Source organism: Maniola hyperantus, chromosome 1, assembly GCF_902806685.2.
Source record: "Maniola hyperantus chromosome 1, iAphHyp1.2, whole genome shotgun sequence".
In the NCBI taxonomy this organism is placed as follows: domain Eukaryota; kingdom Metazoa; phylum Arthropoda; class Insecta; order Lepidoptera; family Nymphalidae; genus Maniola; species Maniola hyperantus.
Window position 1 is genome coordinate 10,254,152 of NC_048536.1, and position 21,102 is coordinate 10,275,253.

The 21,102-nt window shown below is 36.9% G+C and overlaps 1 protein-coding gene across 3 annotated transcripts in view; it reads left to right on the forward strand.

Annotated features, from left to right (window-relative positions):
- The first annotated feature begins 489 nt into the window (after nucleotides 1–489).
- The window catches only part of LOC117986785 (homeotic protein spalt-major-like), a 42,889-nt gene continuing 22,276 nt past the window's right edge, over nucleotides 490–21,102 (forward strand). For all 3 annotated transcript variants that reach the window (XM_034973646.2, XM_069501292.1, XM_034973655.2), the window contains exons 1-2: nucleotides 490–707; nucleotides 19,033–20,805. In XM_034973646.2, the coding sequence (XP_034829537.1) occupies nucleotides 665–707; nucleotides 19,033–20,805 (1,816 nt within the window). In that variant the 5' untranslated portion in view covers nucleotides 490–664. The remainder of the gene's footprint in view (nucleotides 708–19,032; nucleotides 20,806–21,102) is intronic.

The window sequence follows — 21,102 nt, forward strand, 5'->3', positions numbered from 1 at the left end:
CAAAATAATTATAATTTATTAAAATGTTCATGCAATCTATAGCTAGGTAGGTACAATCTAAAGTAAGACTGAAACAAATATTATTACAACTACAATGATTGTTAACAATAACATAGCAATTATTGACAAACAAAGGATTATAACTTACAAAGTGTAGCTTCAATTAGCGAATGTGGGAGGCTTCGTGGGAATCGTGGGGCGCGCGGCCACCGCCATCTAGCGGGCATCGGCGCCGCCCACCGTGCCTCGCGCCGGCTTCGGACACATGTCACTTTATGAATATGAGGCGTTATGATTATGAAAATATGCTCCGCCCCGAATATGGAATATGGAGGAGGGAGTGGAGTGCGGCGCGTGCGAATGGGCGAAGTTTGATTTATGAGCCGGGCGCGGCCCCGCCTCCCTGTCATAACCGTATACCTGGTGCGCGCGCGCGACACCCGCGCGCCGCCCGCCGTCGCCTCGCGCTCAGTCCCGCTTCAGATGGCGAGAGGTGCGCCCGGCCGCACCGTGCGATCGCTTACACTCCGACTCCGCACGCCGACCGAGCCGAGTGCGGCTCCGCGCGAGTGACCCGCAGTCCGAGCGCCAGGCCGCCGCGACGCCGCCCCGGCCCTGCCATGCGCCGGCTCTGACCCTCAGCGCCGCTCCGCTGCGACTCACCATGCCGCGAGTCAAGCCCGCCTGCGTCCGACGCGTCTCCATCGGTACTTACCCTACCTCTACCACTGCCTCTCGACATACGACCACCCTCCACAGCACATCACACCACTTGAAAATTGTGAAAACTTAGGAAAACTCGCCGTTCGTGTTATTATAACTCATGTTTTAGTTTACACCCGTTCGAAAAATCGCGACGGTAATGATTCAGTTAGCGTTATTTTGGCATACGAAAAGTGAGCTCTACATTTTGCCCTCGGTGAGTAAACAGTGCAGTGATACGACTTGAGCCGTCCGAGCTTTAGGAGGAAAATGTGCGGCAGTAGGTAGGTGTATCTAGTGAGTTTATACTTAGGGATGCAATATAATTTGTGGTGAACCATTGCGAATAAATTGAAATAATTTTACCTGCGCGCGTGTAGGCAGATGCAAAATAACAAAAATCGGGTAAGAGTTTTTAGTATAAAAGACCTGAATATAATATCTACTTAGGTGTTGTTTTTTGTTGACTAAATAACGAAAAACTTTAAGATCTGTGATTTTCATAATATTATGTAATACCTATGTAATGATTAACAATTTTATTTGGCTCTACATTAGTCATCAGAGAATTTTACTATTACTAACAAAAAAATTATAACTAGGTAGTTATTTCAAATTAGTACCTACCTAGTTAATAATAGATATTAGATAAATAGGTAGCATAAAGTTTTCAGGAAAGTAAATTTCAAGAGACATGAAAAATTGCCGATAGGATTTATTAAATACTTACTTACCTACTTAATATCTTTAAAACCAAAGACAAAGGTCATTTGTAAATAAATTACAATAGATACCTAATAAGCAATAACATGTGGATAATACATGCACGTTATTGTCATTTTTACAAAATATATAAGTACCTACCTAATATAATTAAATTATCTGGATGTATTTCATTTTTATGACTGATAATACCTAACTGACACCACTCCTTTTACAATAGGTAGTAGGTTTGTTGTGAATGAATGTGTGTTGAATTTGAAAATTAAAAGTGTTTGAACTACCCACGTAAAAATTTATCTTAGTACCTATCGATAAAAATAAACATAATATTATTAATAGATATTTTATTGCGAATTACAAAAACCACAATATCTACCAGATTCAAGGGTAGTTGATAGGTAAAGTAGGTACCTACTACAAGGGTAAATTGAGCAACAATGTTCGGGCCGTGATTTTGTTTACATCTTCTATCTACCTAGATAATACACCTACTTAAACAGGTAGGTTTAATAGCCACAGTTTAGTATAGTGTATTTAGAACCCAGTGAGAAAAGATTGATCATCCCTCTAGGTACTTAGGTACTTACCTATGTAACAAATAGGTATAGGTAGATTATTATTTTCACTTTAGTTTATTGCTGTTTACACACATGACACAGATGTCAGTAAGTTAAAAGCAATAAGTTTTAACAAAACTAATTTAGAATATTTTTTGACAACTTCCATGTTTTCATGGACAGACATACCTACCTAACTATGAACCACCTTATATTATATTATGTAAAGTTGAAGAAACAGTCATCACAATCACCCATAGCAGGTAGGAGCCGTAATTTAAGTTGAACTGGGCACGTTAGTTGCTAGGTTGTTCTTTCCTTATCCTTATAATAAAGACTGTTAAAATATTCAAAGATAAGATGCATCATTTTATATTAGTTTTTAACAATAAAAGTGATTTGAGACCACTTTCGAGCATATTTTACACATGTCACAACCAACCTCAATCACTGTCACAACCACCCATGGCACGGGGTTGGTTGTGACAAAATGTTTTTTTTTGTTTTTAATCCGTTTCTGTGAATTAATAATTATTGTGCCTAGGTAGCCAATTTCAGTATTTAGATATACCTACGGGGCAACTGCAACTTTAGAGTCTGCACCTTTCATGCAGCTAACTGGCACACTAGAGAATATTTTATTAGCAATCAAAATAAGAAAGTCACAACCGTACCCAGTCTCCCCTACGTACCTATTTATTTAAGCCTGATTAAGTAGGTAGGTACATTATAATAGTAGGTGCCTACTGCCTATCTACCTCCCTTTTATTATCTGTGAATGATAAATCGATGCACTAGTTTTTGCGTGATATAAACACAAACATATACCTACCCAAAACATACATTGTTGTTCAATTAATACATACATAGGTAGGTACCTACCTACCTATTTCATAATAGGTAGTACCTTTGTGTAACTAGGTAGGTAGAGGTACCTAGTAATGGTCATAATAATCAACTCTAGGTAGGTACCATAATTTAAAAGAGATTTAATTCCTTAGTTAGGTTGGAAATGAAAGCAATAAGTTGGTAGGTACCTACTTATGAGAACATAATATTATGTACCTATAAGTATTTTTATATTGATTGCATGTTGAACACAAGAGTGCACTCAGCATTCAAATTCCTAACCATCAATTCATTACTTATTTATTTATGTAAGCTGATATATTATTAACCTTCAAAATTGATGATTAACAAACTTCGAGGTCTTTCCCTATACATTTTTATAATTACCTATACTGTTATCATTATAACGGAAACGAGTTTAGACATACATAGGTATCGTCAATTTGTTAAAAGTGACAGATAAGGTGCATGACGCGAGCCTCGGGCCTCCAATTTTAGGGGGCCTCCACATCTTGAAAAATTGTGAAATAAATCAGGCAGTATGTTAAGGAATTAAGAGTTGGGGGTCTGCTTTCTGTAAAATTAAAGAAAAATTTCATGATGGATTCGTTATTTCCTGTTCGATTTTTGAATCTACTTACTTAGTAGATAGATATGCATATTTTATTATTTAATATTTGGACGTTGATTTCCTGATTTCTTTCGTTATGTAGATAGGTAGGTATACCTATAGGCATCGTTTCTGTAAACAAACAATTTTTTCGCACCCCCTTCGCTCGCGCTTTCATTTTGCTGTGAATTTATTTTCTACTTGTTTTCGAATATAGCAAGCATTATATAATTTAGCACTAGATGGTACACGCGACTTCGTCTGCGTGGATTTAGGTTTTTAAAAATCCCGTGGGAACTCATTAATTTTTCGGGATAAAAAGTAGCCTATGTCTTTCCTCGGGATGCAAGCTCACACTGTACCCCTCAAAATCGATTAAACTCTTAGGTTAGGTTAGGTAAAAAGCTAGCAGACAGACAGACAGACACACTTTCGCATTTATAATATTAGTATGGATCTAGATGCTGATTTCCTCTTCACTTCCATTATAGGTACGTTTTTTGTAAAATTAAATAAATAGGTAATCTACGCTCGCTTCGCTTTTGCTTAAGTATAATTATTTCGTAAATCTTTAGGTATTTTGATAAACGTTTTATATTAGGTAAGCATGCTTACCTAAATAAAAAAATAAAAAAATTCACTGTTAAAACTATGATTTTATTTTTATCTGAGAAAATTATTTAGTAGATATCTTGTATAAAAACTTTTTATTGGATTTTAACCTATCTAGAAATATTTTCTTATTTCCTTAGTGACTTTACATTCCTCGAGATAAAAAAATAATGGATATCTACTTAATACGATATATATTTCATTTGATTTAGTGAACCAATTTAAGGGGGCCTCCAGAGTCGAGATCAGGGGCCGCCTCGTGTCTCAGAATGTCATGATCCGCCACTGATTGATAAGAATTTGTGATCTCTTTAAAAATTTGAGCAAAAATAAATTAATTAAATAAACTGATACCTTCTGTTGAACCTGCTTTTAGACTCCCTTGGTAAAAAGCAAATACTGTTGAAAAGCTTAAACAGGTACCTACCTTCATATTTTTGTCTTTACCTACGTAGGTACTTGACTTTTAAAACCGTGATTTTAAATGACAACAATACCTAATGTATTTTTTTTATTACAAAAGTTTTAATTTTATTTCCAGATATTTTGTGGAAAAACATAATTAACATAGGTACTTACTTAACTATAAGTAACAATAAATATGATAGATAGGTACTTACCTACCTATCAAAGCATGGCTAGGTCTGGGTTTCATCTCAATTATTTTCATTTAAAAGATGCTTTAAAAACATAAAATTTTGTTAAGGTTGAGCTCGTTTCCATTTCGCTTCAATTTTTTGTATTAAAACAAAAAAATTGCGCTCGTCACGCTCGCGCTCCTATTTATCACTATTGAACTATCTCATTATCAAATTGAAAGGTTAAATTCCACTGACCAAGTAGGTAGGTATAGGTACTAGGTAGGTGCCTATCCCGACAGTTAAAGGAGTTTTTTCTGATGAGAGGATTCGCTTAACGTCTTGATAATTAATAGAATACAACCATGATGGTGGCTTACATAATTACTATCCACTAGTTGATGACCACGACTTCGTTCGCGTATATTTAGATAAGTTTTTAAAAATCCGGTGGGAGCTCCGGGAAAAAAAATTACCTATGTCACTCAACAAACCGATAAACAAACACACTTTTGTATTTATACTTAATATGGGTAGTGATGTTACCTATTAGGTATACGATAATATCAAAACAAAAATGGTTAAAATCAGAACTATAATGGGCTTTAAATAATAAAGATCACGTCGTAAATACTTCATATTTACTTAACATTTATTTCAAATATCAAAGAAACATTTGACTATGAAAGGGCACGAGTAATCAAAAATAAGCTTAAATATTGTGTAAATAAAGCGTAGATTGTACCTAGTTGACCGTGGTTGAGTAACACATTTTGATAAAAGCCTAAGTGGCTCTATATTAGTAGAATGACAGGCCGTCAAATTTTATTAATCTAACCGCTACACTGTTTTACGACCGCTCTATAAAGTATTTAGAAAAGTTTTTATCTATTAACGATTGATACTTAAGTACTAGTTATTTTTATTCTGTGGACACAAGTTTTTGCATAGTGACTTCAATCTTCATTCACAACATCTGTCCGGTGAAAGGACATGACCAGTAAAAGGTATAGGTAGGTACTATGGGCGCTTGCTTCTAAAGGTCAAAAATCAATGTGCAGCAAAGATTGTTTTATATTTGCAATTGTTTTCAGTTTATAGTTTTCAGATTTCTGAACTGTTTCAGGAGTCTGAAGCTTCTGAACTGAAAAAGTCAGCCCGATCCGAACAGTAGTTTTATGCTGTGCGTTGGTAGGTAGATAAGTCAGCCAGTCACTCAGTCACCTTTTCCTTTTGTTCAAAATACTGGACTTATTTAGGTAATAAGTAGGTACACCTACCTACCTTTATCATAAATAAACTACCCAATACCTACTGTTATTATTTCATTCGACAACAAAAAACTGGCGCAAAACTAATCACACCAGGGAACATCGCTTAGGTACGCGCCAAGGCATTGTCATAGCATCGTGAGACTCACCAAAGAATAACGTGCGTACCTACTTAAGTGTGTTTTCGATCCCCGGGAAGTAAAAATTACGTTACCTACCGAAAAACTGATGTACCTAATTACATTTATTGCACTTCCGTTCAATTGAGTATAATATCTAAATTAAAATATTAGAACATGTCTATTCTTGAATAAAATTTTATTTAAAAGATAGGGCTATAGATATTGTTCCTTTTTATATATTTTTGTATAAAGTACCTAGTTGCCTTAAATGGACCATTATTTGTTTCCATCTTTGGACCGGTCCAATCATGGCAAGTTTTAAAGAAAGATTTAATTTAGGTATTCTTTGTTGTTTCAGTTAGTTACTTGGTATTGGAAGCTTAGTGATGAATTGAGAGCCTGTCCCTTTCTAAGTTGCATAAAATTGTAATATAATATTATTAATAATAATAGTTTATCATGGGTTGCCTCCACTATCGCACTGCACATAAATTTAACCACTAGTCAAATTTGTCGAAGTCCATTGATGGCAACCTAGAGGTCCAATTAAGGCGACCATGGTCCAAAGAAGGCAACTGCTAAAGAAACAGTTTCATTCATTTATCTCGAAAAACTGTGATTTGTTTTATAAATAGTTTAATTAATTTTAAGCCGTGATGTTAAGTGTTCTAATTATAGCAATCTTCCCCTACCTAATAGGTAGATATAATATACTAATGTATTTACAAATACATGGCAAGTTCTTTGATGAAAGCAGTGTTTTCATCATGATAGGTTTATCAGTCCGTGATGACAATACACTGTAATTTTTTAGGGTTCCGTACACAAAGGGTAGACATTTATAGAGCCCTATTAATGTCACTCTGCTGTCGTCTATCTGTCTGTCTATCCGGATGTCACAGGTCTCTAGCTCGTAGACGAAATGAGTTAGTACTATATGTGTACAACCATACCTGAAATGTTGATATTTGGTGTAGAATATTGACCCAAACTGAATATTGAATTATAAATTCAATTAAATTATTTTTTTACTTCTCATGCTCGTAAAGTTCTTATTTATGCTGGCTGTAAAGTGTAAGAGGACTAAAAGTAAAACTGCTTTTCATGCTCTTGTGCATAAAGTGTTTAGATATAATATTATGTAAACAAGAATCTATATCTGATGACCCAAAAAAATGTAAGGTAATTTTATAGTGCCAGTAACATTTTTCATCAAGATGAGGTTCCCGACTTATCACTATCTAGACCTCATTGATAGAGTACCTAGGTACGAAAATATTTCTTACTAGCGACCCGTCCCGACTTTGCACGGGTAGCTTATTACAATGTCCGTTGGGATTTCTAATTTTTTAAGTAAAATATAGCTTAGGTATGTCAATCGGGAATAATGTAGGTTTCTACTGGTGAAAGAATTTTCAAACCGAACCGTCTGTCTGTATGTCTGTCTGTCTGTCTGTCTGTCTGTCTGTCTGTCTGTCTGTCTGTCTGTCTGTCTGTCTGTCTGTCAAGAAACCTACAGGGTACTTCCCGTTGACTTAGAATCATGAAATTTGGCAGCTAGGTAGATCTTATAGCTGACATTTGGGGAAAAAAAAACCGTGAATTCAGGGTTAGATCACACAAAAAAAATTAAATTGTGGTCATGAACTAATAAAATTTAGTATTTTCAATTTTCTAAGTAAGATAACTATTCAAGTGGGGTATCATGTGAAAGGTCTTCACCTGTGCATCCTAAAACAGATTTTTATTTATTTTTATGTATCATAGTTTTTGAATTATCCTGCAAAATGTCGAAAAAATACGACTGTAGTACGGAGCCCTCATTGCGCGAGCCTTACTCGCACTTGGCCGGTTTTTTATTATTTAGTCAATGAAACTTTAAACTACAGACCATTGCAGACATAATATTAAGTATTTTCATAAGGATAGGTAGGTAGGTATAATCAGTGGCGTGCACAGGGTTTGAAGCCAGGGTAGGCATTAGTTAGGTAGGAACCTGTTTATTGGCAGGTCATAATGTAAAATTTGCATTGAGCTATTACAACCGGGGGAAGCAGTGCATTTATGCCTCTATGACCTGCACGCCACTGGGTATAATCTATCTTGGTATAATGTGATATAATTACGCGGATAGAACACTTAAAGTAATTATTACGTTTGTTGTCTGAATAAAAGTACCTAAATGGAAACTCGACCGAAAGCCGGTTTTATTTTGACGACCTCCCTGGCGCAGTGGTGAGCACTGTGGTCTTAATAGTGGGAGGTCCCGGGTTCGATTCCTGGCAGGGGTTTGGAATTTTATAATTTCTAAATTTCTGGTCTGGTCTGGTGGGAGGCTTCGGCCGTGGCTAGTTACCACCCTACCGGCAAAGCCGTGCCGCCAAGCGATTTAGCGTTCCGGTACGATGCCGTGTAGAAACCAAAGGGGCATGGGTTTAATAAAAACTGCCATACCCCTTCCAGGTTAGCCCGCTATCATCTTAGACTGCATCATCACTTACCACCAGGTGAGATTGCAGTCAAGGGCTAACTTGTATCTGAATAAAAAAAAAATGAAATATCGAATGTACTAGCGTCCATTTACCTTGAATGATGAATAATGATAACTAATGTATGTGCCAATAATATGAATAATATTTTTTTGTAAGTGTATTAATTAATACCTACCATTTAATTTAAATTCTAAAGCGCACAAATTAGAATGCTAATGGTAGGTACCTATTTAGTGAAATCGACAAACAATAGATATATGACGACCTACCTATGACCCGATCTAAAAGACAGTAAATACTTAGATATGTAATAAAAGCAGATACTTACCTACCTACTTACTATTGGAACTCCATAGATAAGTACAGGGATAAGTTCTGCCTACCTTTTCCCTACCTTAGTGCCTTATTTAGGTAAGTAGGTATTTTACACAATAGGCTGTTGCACCCTTTTTTGTGGTTCCATCACACAAGAAAAATTAAATTGTGGTCCTGAACTAATAGGTAATTAGTGTTTTCAATTTTCTAAGTAAGATAACTACTTATATCAAGTGGGGTATCATATGAAAGGTATTCACCAGTGTATTCTAAAACAGATTTTTATTTATTTTTATGTTGGTATTATAGTTTTTGAATTATCCTGTAAAATGTCGAAAAAATACGACTGTAGTAGGTACCTACCTACGGAACCCTCATTGCGCGAGCCTGACTCGCACTTGGCCGGTTTTTTTTTGTAAATAGGTATACATACCTACCTAAATATCTATTGACCATAATTATTTCAGATTTTTGGATTGGTAAACTTCGGAAATAAGGGGGAAGGATAGGGTATATTTTCGACATTTTGTAAGTATTTTGCACGAGAATAGAAATTGCTTGACAAAGTTTCCAAATTCTCCTCTTCCAAGTCAGAAAGTGGTCTTAATTTTAGCCGATAAAAATACAGTCTGTAAGGCTGAGCCCTACGATCAAAATAATATATTGAAGTCAAATCACAGAATGTATTTTTTATCGCTTCAAAATTTGGAATACCTACTCTTTGGCATTGAATCAAGAGACGAGCCGGCCCGGACGCCGAAAATGGACACCAATAACGTTTTTAGGGTTCCGTACCACAAAAGGAAAAAAGGAACCCTTATAGGATCACTTCGTTGTCTGTCTGTCTGTCTATCCGTCTGTCGTGTTTGTCAAGTAAACCTATAGGATACTTCCCGTTGACCTAGAATCATGAAATTTGGAAGATAGTTAGGTCTTATAGCACAAGTACCTAAAGGAAAAAATTCGAAAACAGTGAATTTGTGGCTACGTCACAAAAAAAATATGTACCTACCAGTACCTACATCTTACTTTGAAAATTGGAAATACTAATTATTTTTACTAGTGATTTTAAGCTCATTTCGTGGTTTAACGATATCATATTTTAATGTACTTACCTACTTATATAACGGGTAGGTAGGTATACATATCACGATTAATTTGACGTTTTTATTTGTCGATATTTCAACCCAATTGTACGGGTCGTGGCCACGACAGGACTGCGGTCTGCGAGAGATGAAGTTCGAGCTATCAAAGACAATAGCGAACTACCCTCTTTCTTGTTCTTTACCCGTAGTATGTACCCATTATCTACATTAAAATACTAATTATTTGTTTATCCAAATAATTAGTATTTCCAACTTTTAAAGTAAGATTACTTACAAGTGGGGTATCATATGACATGGCCTGTACATTCTAAAACAGCTTTTTATATTATTTGTTTTGCATAATTTTTGATTTATCGTGCAAAATGTGAAAAAATACGACTGTAGTACGGTACCCTCGGTGCGCGAGTCTGACTCGCACTTGGCCGGTTTTTTGTGTATTTCTGCGTAGGTTCGCGCGTCGGCAGCGGACCGAACCAAGCGAACCGTCTTTGAGCGCGCCGCGTCGCGTTTACTAACGCAAAGCTCAAAGCCAAATTGCGACAAACAGACACCTTTAATCCTCCTTCTTACAAACTTAGCATTAACCGCACCGGTATCTCGCTACAAATGAGACATTTAAGCCCTTACCGCAAGATTATCCGGGATTATTATGAATGTTTTGTGTAGGTGCTCACTTTTCGCTTGCATTTGGATGTAAACATTCCGATTTCCGACCGCGCGCCGCGGTGCGTTAGAGAAGGGCATCTTTGGATCGTTCATTTTTGAAATTTTACTTTTAAATGCGACAACTGAATGTTTTTGTGTATCGTATAAAGATAAAGCGACGCTATGGCATTAAAAATTTTATGGTGAAAGTTGAAAAATTAATATGTGATAAGCAAATTTATGCTTACACGCGTGGACTTTTTAATAAGAAGAAATACTTTAATACCATTATGAAATTCTGGGCGTTAATGGCTTCCGAGCACGATGATGACTGCTAATATTTATGAAGTTGATCACTTAATAAATAGCTGATAAAAATAATATTACAAGTTTTTAAAATGACAACCATAATATCTATGAGTTCTAAAACATAAATGATGTTCCTACCTACCCATATTTTAGCACAAATTTTAATTAAGTATAAATATTAGGTAAATAGCGTTCCCAATGATGTATAAATTTGCAAATTAAATAGTCTCCTATACCTACCTAAATACTTTAACATGTTAGGACCTAAGTACCTATCCGTATTATAAATGCAAAAGTGTTTGTTTTTGATTTTTCCACGGAGCAACGGATTGACGTGATTTTTGCAAGGATATAAGTAGATGCTGTAGATGCCTAGCTATAGATAGAACTGGAGAATGGCATTACTTTTTATCCCGGAAAATCAAAGAATTACCATGGAATTTTTGAAAAACCTTGCGTAAAAAGTCGTGGGCATCAGCTAGTAGGTATCTACCTATATTACCTAAATTAAATGAGGATGGTGATATTGTAGGCACTGTTTTGACAACCCAAATTTACATTTCATTGTAATAGGTAACTTTACCTCAGCCGTTCACGGCACACATTTTTGTTTAACCTACCTACTATAAAATGATTTCGTTAAAAACCGTTATTTTACCTAGATAGGTAGGTAGGTATACTTACTTATATAAGTCATTATTTTTTATCGTAGAAATGTAGGTAGGGAAATAAAAATATTTGGTGCTTTTATCTAATTACCTAGCCATTTTATTAGTGCCCCTATGTCGTAGGTGTACCATGCTGTTTGGGCAGTGTAGTAAAAAAGTACACCAAACATTATCACCAGTTAGTGTGAATTTACCTAGGGATAGTAACTTGATGATGCCTTCGACCGACTTCGTTCGAGTGGACTTAGATAGTGAATTTCAAATATCCCAATTCCCATGTAAACTTTTTGATTTTCCTGGGAATCACTTTGTCATGTCACTTTCCAGGCCTTTTTATCCAAAAATTAAGTAGGTACGTTGATCCCTTTGCTACAAATAAAAAATAAACCCAAAAGTAGATAATAATCTACTTTTGCATTTACAATAAGGGCAACAGAAGCTTTTGGCATGGACTTTAACAAGTAGGTAGAGCTGCATGAAATGCCCACCTCCTCAGATAACTCATTCATGTAAAGTACCTACCTATATAAATTCTTATAGATAACTAGGTATAAAAAACCTGAAATCTAACTATATTTTAGCCGTACCGACATATGAATTATAACAATGGACGATTAGTGATGTCCCAATACCAAAGGTTAAATAGATTTCACTTACATTGAATAAGTATCTATAATATACTTGATAATAGGTAGCATGAATTTTTAATATAGGTATTTCGACGTGTAACATAATAAGATATACCTACCTACTTACCTACTATGTAAATAATTAAACCATTATTTTATTTAAATAGACAATAAAGCTTTGTTCGTGGACATCAATGTTGCAATGCATCCATTAGATAGGTATAGGTATTATTGCCTGTAAATTTTATTTTTCGTACAAACATTTGTATGGTGCAATGTGCAGCATGCGATATAAACCATCCGCCCATATGTGCATTGTACCTAAGGTCTATCTCCTGAGGATGCTCCGGAGTCAGTGTGAAACGTGTGTTTTGGAGGATTCGTGTGTACCTAAGTAGTGGTGGTTAGTGCATGTTGCTTGCTTGGTGGCTTGCTTGTCTTGCATGTTTAACAGTAGGAGAGCGAGCGGTGCATATCGTATGCTGCACGTCGCGTTGCACCATACAGATTTGTCTGTTTTTAGGGTTCCGTACCTCAAAAGGAAAAAAGGAACCCTTATAGGATCACTTCGTTGTCTGTCTGTCTGTCAAGAAACCTACAGGGTACCTACCTACTTCCCGTTGACCTAGAATCATGAAAATTGGCAGGTAGGTAGGTCTTATTGCAGACATTAGGGGAAAAATCTGAAAACCGTAAATTTATGGTCACATCACAAAAAAATAAATTAAAATGTGTTTTGAACAAATAATAGTACTTATCTAGATATTTTCAACTTTTAAAGTAAGATTACCTACTATACCAAGTGCGGTATCATTTATGAAAGGGCTTTACCTGTACCTACATTCTAAAACAAATTTTTATGCATAATAGTTTTTGATTTACCGTGCAAGATGATGAAAAATACGAATGTAGTAGGTACGGAACACTCGGTGCGCGAGCCTGACTCGCACTTGGTCGGTTTTTTATTGGATTAAAGCTTATATTTTCTTGTAGGTAGGTATATCGTGTTTTCTTATACCTTACTTATATACCTATATCATGATATTTCGCAAAGTATAATATAACGCCTGTTTCTGTATGACATACCTTCCTAATTATTATAATTATAAGCAGATATGACGGATGGACAGACGAACGATGGACGAAGTCGTATATACCTATAGCGTTCCTTTTTTACCAATTTGTTACTGAAAGTTAAAAAGCTTCCAACAAGTGGCGTACGTAAATGATTTCATTCAAATTCCTACTAGATAACTTTTAACTACCTATGTGGAATATTCGATTATATTGTATCGAAGGTGGCTTATTCTGTGGTTGCGTTCACGTGTTAATTATTGACATGCCTTACCGTCGTTGCCATAACAAAGCCGCATTTGGCTTATAAATATCGCTATTTTTTTAGGGTTCCGTACCTCAAGAGGAAAAACGGAACCCTTATAGGATCACTTTGTTGTCTGTCTGTCTGTCTGTCAAGAAACCTACAGGGTACTTCCCGTTGACCTAGAATCATGAAATTTGGCAGGTAGGTATATCTTATAGCTGACATTTGGGGAAAAATCTGAAAACCGTGAACTTAGGGTTAGATCACACAAAAAAAATTAAATTGTGGTCATGAACTAATAATTAGTATTTTCAACTTTCGAAGTGAGTGATATGAAAGGTCTTCACCTGTACATTCTAAAACAGATTTTTATTTATTTTTATGCATCATAGTTTTTGAATTATCGTGCAAAATGTCGAAAAAATACGACTGTAGTACGGAACCCTCATTGCGCGAGCCTGACTCGCACTTGGCCGGATTTTTCCAAAAATACTTATCGTTAACGACCTACAATGAAAAACGTTTACATACCTAATGATGAATATAGCGAAGTAAATACTCTGACGTACCTCAACAGAGTCGGTACTTTAATGCTACAATGTAAGGTAGTATACCTAGTAGGTACCTACCTACGCGATAGGTTGAAATGGCAATCGGGGAGGGAACGCCCCGCACACCCGCACATCACCCGCGCTAATCCAGTGCAGGCGAGCTCGGATGAAGTGCGGATGTGCAGGGCGTCCCCCCGCTTCATACCCCGATTGCCATCTCAACCTGTAGCGAACTATACTTAAGTGAATTAGCTGTTCGCTTACATACCCATACCTAATGCTGAAATGCATACCTACCTATTAAGTATTATACCTATAGGTAATTAGATAAGTATTTCGATTCGAGGTATTGCATACGGAAGTGATATTGTGGCTGATTCCGTTGTACACAATCTCTAAACTAAACTAAAATGGCACGTCTAAATCTACTGCTATCCCTTTCATAACGTTGCTTGCGGAAAAGGATAGCACTAGATTTAGACCTGTTAATTTAGTTTAGTTTAGAGATTGTGTACAAGAGAATTGGCCCCATTATTAGGTTATCTCTAGATCATCTAATTTTCGATTGAAGGTCGATTTGGCAAAAACCGAAGTCGGAGGTGATTTTCAGGGTTCCGTATCTCTAGAAATAAAAGGAACCCTTATATGTTCACTTCGGTGTCTGTCTGTCGTATCTGTCAAGACCCGTCAAGGGAATCAAAACTTACCTATATAGTAGTAGGTAGGTACCTACTTCCCGTTAACATGAATCGTGAACTTTGGCAGATAGCAATGTGTTTTACATGCGTAGGTACCTGGAGGGAAAAATCCAAAAATCGTGGATTTATGGTTGCTTCATAAAATAGTGTTAGGTATTTCTTGTGCCTAAACGACGATACGCAACGCTTTGTGTGCGAGTCCGACTCGCACTTGGCAGGTTTTTTGCCTCGCGTTCATTCAATTTCACTGTTTGCTAAAAAACTTCGCCTTTGTCCAAAACTACGGCCCATTTTTTTAGCCAAAGCAGAGGCGGCTGAAGCCAAAGGTTCGATCAGACACTATAAGTAATACCTATCTTCATAACATTCTAAGATTTCCCAATTATGTAGTTTCACCTTCATAGAAACCATCCTCACAACATGGTAACCAGATCACTTCTTCCACATATCTACCTACGAGTAGGTAAATCGAAAATGTAGAGTTTGTTTTTGTTTTGTAGTCCCGCGTTTTGCTGCACTCACACTTGCAGGGAATGGTGACGCGATTGTAGCCTAATGTGGAACGTCCTTGACTAGACTTAGAACTTCACTGACGATTTATGATTTTGCTTTCCCTTCAGCAGTCTTACCCAAAAAAAGAGCGATCTACTACTACTTACTTCCTACTACTTACTTTGCCGATCCCAATTTTTCCAGTTCCACTTTATCACTTTAACTCCATATTTTCCATTAAACTAATCTTAATATAAAATATTAATAGCTTATACCTGCCTAAATAGGTAAAATTTCATAATCAATATATATAAACAAATCCCTTATTAAGATTTAATTGCGTCCTCGCCTTTTCATAATATATAAGCACACGAGCTATGCGCTAGAAAATACTAATTTGTAAATGCAAGATTATAAATAAGGTGAAAAAAAATCGAGTCCGATGTATTTACTTACCAGTAATTTACATAAGACTAGATACTACTTTTTTGCATGTTCTACTGCTTGCTGTAAAAGGTATTAACTAAATTAGTTACGCTCTCCGAGTGTGGTCGTATAAATGGCCGCCCATGGCGTAATCAATATGCGATATTGATTTCATACTAATTACGTACCTACAATCATCAACAATCAATAAATTACTGGAATATTTATCTTCTTAAAGTAGGTATCCATCAAAATACCTACCTATATACCTACCTAAGGAGGCCCCTTCCACCGCTCTTGACCTAAGCAGCTTTTATCAAGAACTACTTACGAATGCTTTTTTAAGGGTTCCGGACCTTTATAGGATCACTTTTTGTCTGTCTGTCCGTCTCTGTGTCTGTGAAGAAAACCTAAACTTATACTTAGGTACTATACCGACCTACTAGCCCACTAAATATGAAGTAATAAAAAATAAGCCAATAAAAAATAGATACTTAGGTAGGTTGAAAAATAGACCGATTCCTAAACTAATGCACTCGTTTGGTAGTGTTTTCCGTAAATAAATTTTGTTGATAAGACTTATGCCGCAGGTACAAATTATTTTTAGATAGGTAGGTACAACCTAGCATGTACCTACCTACATAGGTAGCTAAAGTTCTTATTTATTAGGTAGGTTACTCGTATTTAAAGCATTTAATTATATTATTACGTATCTATACATAAACTCTAGTAGATACCTATTCAGTTTGCAAATATTATTTACTAGCTTATTCCCGCGACATCGGCCGCGTGGACTAAACAAACAAACCCCTATTTTACCCCAGGTGTTGAATTTTCAAAAATATTTAGCGGATGTCTACGTCATTCTTAATAGCTATTTGCATGCCAAATTTTAGCCTGATATGTCCAGTAGTTTGACCTGTGCGTTAATAGAGCAGTCAGTCAGCTTTTCCTTTTATATCTACGTACCTACCTATATATATGGAAGATATTTTTTTTATTCAGATACAAGTGAGCCCTTGACTGCAATCTCACCTGGTGGTAAGTGACGATGCAGTCTAAGATGGAAGCGGGCTAACCTGGAAGGGGTTTGGCAGTTTTTAATAAACCCGCATGGGTTTATTAAATGCCCCTTTGGTTTCTACACGGCATCGTACCGGAACGCTAAATCGCTTGGCGTCACGGCTTGACCGGTAGGGTGGTAACTAGCCACGGCCGAAGCCTCCCACCAGACAAAATCAAAGATTCCAAAATGGAGAGAGCTTTCACCTGTAGCGTTGAAAACTTCCTCCATTTTTCCATTGCACCTCTAGCCAGCGACTTGCACAAAATATAGGAACTAGGAAGTAGACATGTGATTTGTGACTGACTAGCTGATCCCCGCGGCTTCGCCCGCGTAGATTTAGGTTTTTAAAGATCCCGTATAGCCTATGTCACTCAGGAATAATGTAGCTTTCTACTGGTGAAAGAATTTTTAAAATCGGTTCAGTAGTTCTAAAGATTACCCCCTACAAACAAACTTAACGACATTACCTCTTTATATAATATTAAAGATCCCGTATAGCCTATGTCACTCAGGAATAATGTAGCTTTCTACTGGTGAAAGAATTTTTAAAATCGGTCCAGTAGTTTTTGAGCCTATTCAGTACAAACAAACAAACAAACAAACAAACAAACAAACAAACAAACAAACAAACAAAGTTTTCCTCTTTATAATATTAGTGTAGATAATACAACGGGCCGTGCAGCAGAAATCGTAATATTTTAATTTCGCCATAACTTCAAAACCAAACGTCCAATTTTAATCATTCAAAGACCAAATATTATCTCCATAAACTGTTCTTAGTGATGAAATCATTTATTTTGATAAGGATTAATAGCATGAGTAAAATAAACGCGTTTAAATGTAGTCCAAAAAAAATTCAAGATTTTTAAATAAAAAAATGGTTGCTGTGCCTCACTCGACATAGATGGGTATAGTGTGTCGCGGACTTTTTTGTAGATATTTATAAGATCTACAATTAATTAGAACATTTTATGGTTCTATCTTTTATAGTTTAGGCAGCGTACGCAAAATAAGTAACTTTTCTGGTTGATTTTTTACACCTTGTGTCCGAAAAACCCAAATATCTTACGGAACCCTATTTTTTTCCAAAATAAAATATAGCCTATGTTACTCGTGGATAATGTAGCTTTCGAATGGTGAAAGAATTTTTAAAATCGGTCCAGTAGTTTTTGAGCCTATTCAGTACAAACAAACAAACAAACAAACAAACAAACAAACAAACAAACAAACAAACAAAGTTTTCCTCTTTATAATATTAGTGTAGATATACATTATAGCCTGAAGGACATGATATCTAAATCAATAAATAATTATAATTAGTAATTGCCTCCGGAAATTAGATTTGTATACCTAATATGAAATGTGAGTTTAAAATTCCTTACCTACCTAAGAAATCTATACCTACTTATATATTACCTACTAGCTGACTCGTTTCGGCTTCGCTCGAGCGCTTGTATTTGAAAATCGATGAGTCCTGAAAGACGTAGGTACTTTTTATATTTCTGGTTGGATTGGGGGTAGAAATTCCAAAAGGTGGAACCGGTGAAACCATTTGTTTCTTTACTAACTTATGCCCGCGACTTCGTCCGCGTGGACTACACAAACTCCTTTTTTACCATCTGCCTTGGTACGGACCAAAGTGTTTCATAAGTGTTTCGAGGCGCACAAAACAGTGCCTAAGTGCGTGCCTATGTAAATATTCTATCATAATTTTTTATTTGGTAAAGAGATTAATCTCATTCTAACCGGAAATAGTCTAAGAGTTACGTAGATTCCTATGAATTATGAATGCAATAACTACATTTTATATAAAGTAACAACTTAACTTTTGGTTGCACAGTAGCTAGATGCCGCATCAATCGAATTATAGTACAGATATGATAAGCAACGCCATCTAGCGATGAGTAGATGTTCCTCTATTTTTAAATATGGTGGTTTGAAAAGAGTATAACTATAACATTTTATTCTATATTGATATCTTAATTATAGTAATAATTAGGTATTTATTTATCGCTAAAGACTGCACATTAGGTATGTTAATATTAGATATATTAGGCATCTATCATAACATTATTATTGTACCTAGTTACATGAACGCACGTGAATAAAAATTAACACATTTTAATTGATTAGAAGTAGATACCAATGGGAACTTTACCGTATTACAATTTTTTCAATCACTTGTACCTACCTAATAATTACAGATTATGAAGTAGGTAGGTTTCGATAGATACAGCTGTACCAAAATAATAATAATAATAATTATTAAAAAAGTTTTCATTTGTTTTAGGTGAAAGCTCGACGGGATCCTGTTCGGAGGAAGACATTAGCAATGCCTTGCCTGATGAAGCCAGGGATCGCTCAGAGGCACACATGTGTCCACGATGTCAGGAACAATTCGAAAATCTTCAAGATTTCTTATATCATAAGCGGCTTTGCGATGAAAAAGCAATGCAAATGGGTGAAGAGAGGATGCACTCCGATCCTGAGGATATGGTAGTCTCAGGAGATGAGGAAATGGATGGTCCTAATAAGCGATTAGAACAAGTCAGGAGGCATCGACAAGATGCAGAAAATAATAATAGTCTCGAAGATGGCGAGGGCGAAATACCAGAAGCCGACGTACCACCCGTTGGCCTACCTTTTCCTTTGGCAGGTCACGTAACCCTTGAGGCTCTACAAAATACGAGAGTAGCTGTCGCCCAATTTGCTGCCACAGCGATGGCAAATAATGCTAACAATGAAGCTGCCATACAAGAATTACAAGTTTTACACAATACGCTATACACGCTACAATCACAACAAGTATTCCAACTTCAGTTAATACGTCAACTTCAAAATCAACTATCGTTAACGCGACGGAAAGAGGACGATCCCCAAAGCCCACCGCCAAGTGAACCGGACCACAACGCCCCGTCAACGCCGGCTCGATCACCGTCGCCGCCACGTCCGCCACGGGAGCCATCTCCTGTTGTACCCTCTCCTCCTACTAGCCAAAGTTTACCGTCGACTCATCACACACATCTTACACCCAAAACAGAGCCGATTTCTATTCCTAAAATTCCAAACTCATCGCCACCTATGATGTCCCACCCACCCTATAGTTCCATTTCTTCATCATTAGCATCTTCAATTATAACAAACAATGATCCTCCGCCGTCCTTAAATGAACCAAATACACTTGAAATGCTTCAAAAACGGGCACAGGAAGTGCTCGACAATGCGTCACAGGGTCTGCTAGCAAATAATCTTGCCGATGAACTAGCTTTTCGAAAGTCTGGAAAAATGTCACCTTATGATGGAAAAAGTGGCGGCCGTAATGAACCTTTCTTTAAGCATCGCTGCAGATATTGTGGAAAAGTATTCGGCAGTGACTCTGCCCTTCAAATTCACATCCGTTCTCACACAGGGGAAAGGCCGTTCAAATGTAATGTATGTGGCTCTCGATTTACAACCAAAGGCAATCTTAAAGTTCATTTCCAAAGGCATACTTCAAAATTCCCACACGTCAAAATGAATCCCAATCCTGTTCCGGAACATTTGGATAAATACCACCCACCATTATTAGCGCAATTGTCACCGGGGCCTATTCCTGGAATGCCACCGCATCCACTTCAGTTTCCTCCGGGAGCACCAGCTCCTTTTCCGCCAACCTTGCCACTATACAGGCCACCTCATCATGATTTACTGCCTCCGCGGCCTCTGGGTGATAAGCCACTTTCACATCACCCGCTTTTTGCTATGCGAGAAGAACAAGACGCACCAGCTGATCTCAGCAAACCTTCTGCACCGAGCCCTCCTCGACCCGCATCTGATATTTTTAAATCTGAACCACAAGATGAAGAGAGTCAACGAGATTCAAGCTTCGAAGAGACTGATCGTATATCACCTAAGCGAGAAATTGAAGACAGTGACATAGGGCACGATGCAGAACAAGATCGATATCCATCGACATCACCGTATGACGACTGCAGCATGGATTCCAAATACAGCAACGAAGATCAAATTGGCAGAGATAGTCCACACGTGAAGCCCGATCCAGATCAACCGGAAAATCTCTCAAGTAAGACCTCATCGATATCTGGACCAATTTCAATAGCAACGGGACTTCGTACTTTCCCTTCATTCCCACTGTTTCCACACTCCCCACCCAGCAGTGTCTCTTCAGGTAGCCTTACTCCGTTTCACAACTATCCCAGTAGTACAATAGACAGTGATCTCACTCGTGACCCCTTGTTTTATAATGCAATTTTACCGCGTCCAGGTAGCAACGATAACTCCTGGGAAAGCCTCATTGAAATTACAAAAACATCAGAAACTTCGAAATTACAACAATTAGTAGATAACATTGATAATAAGG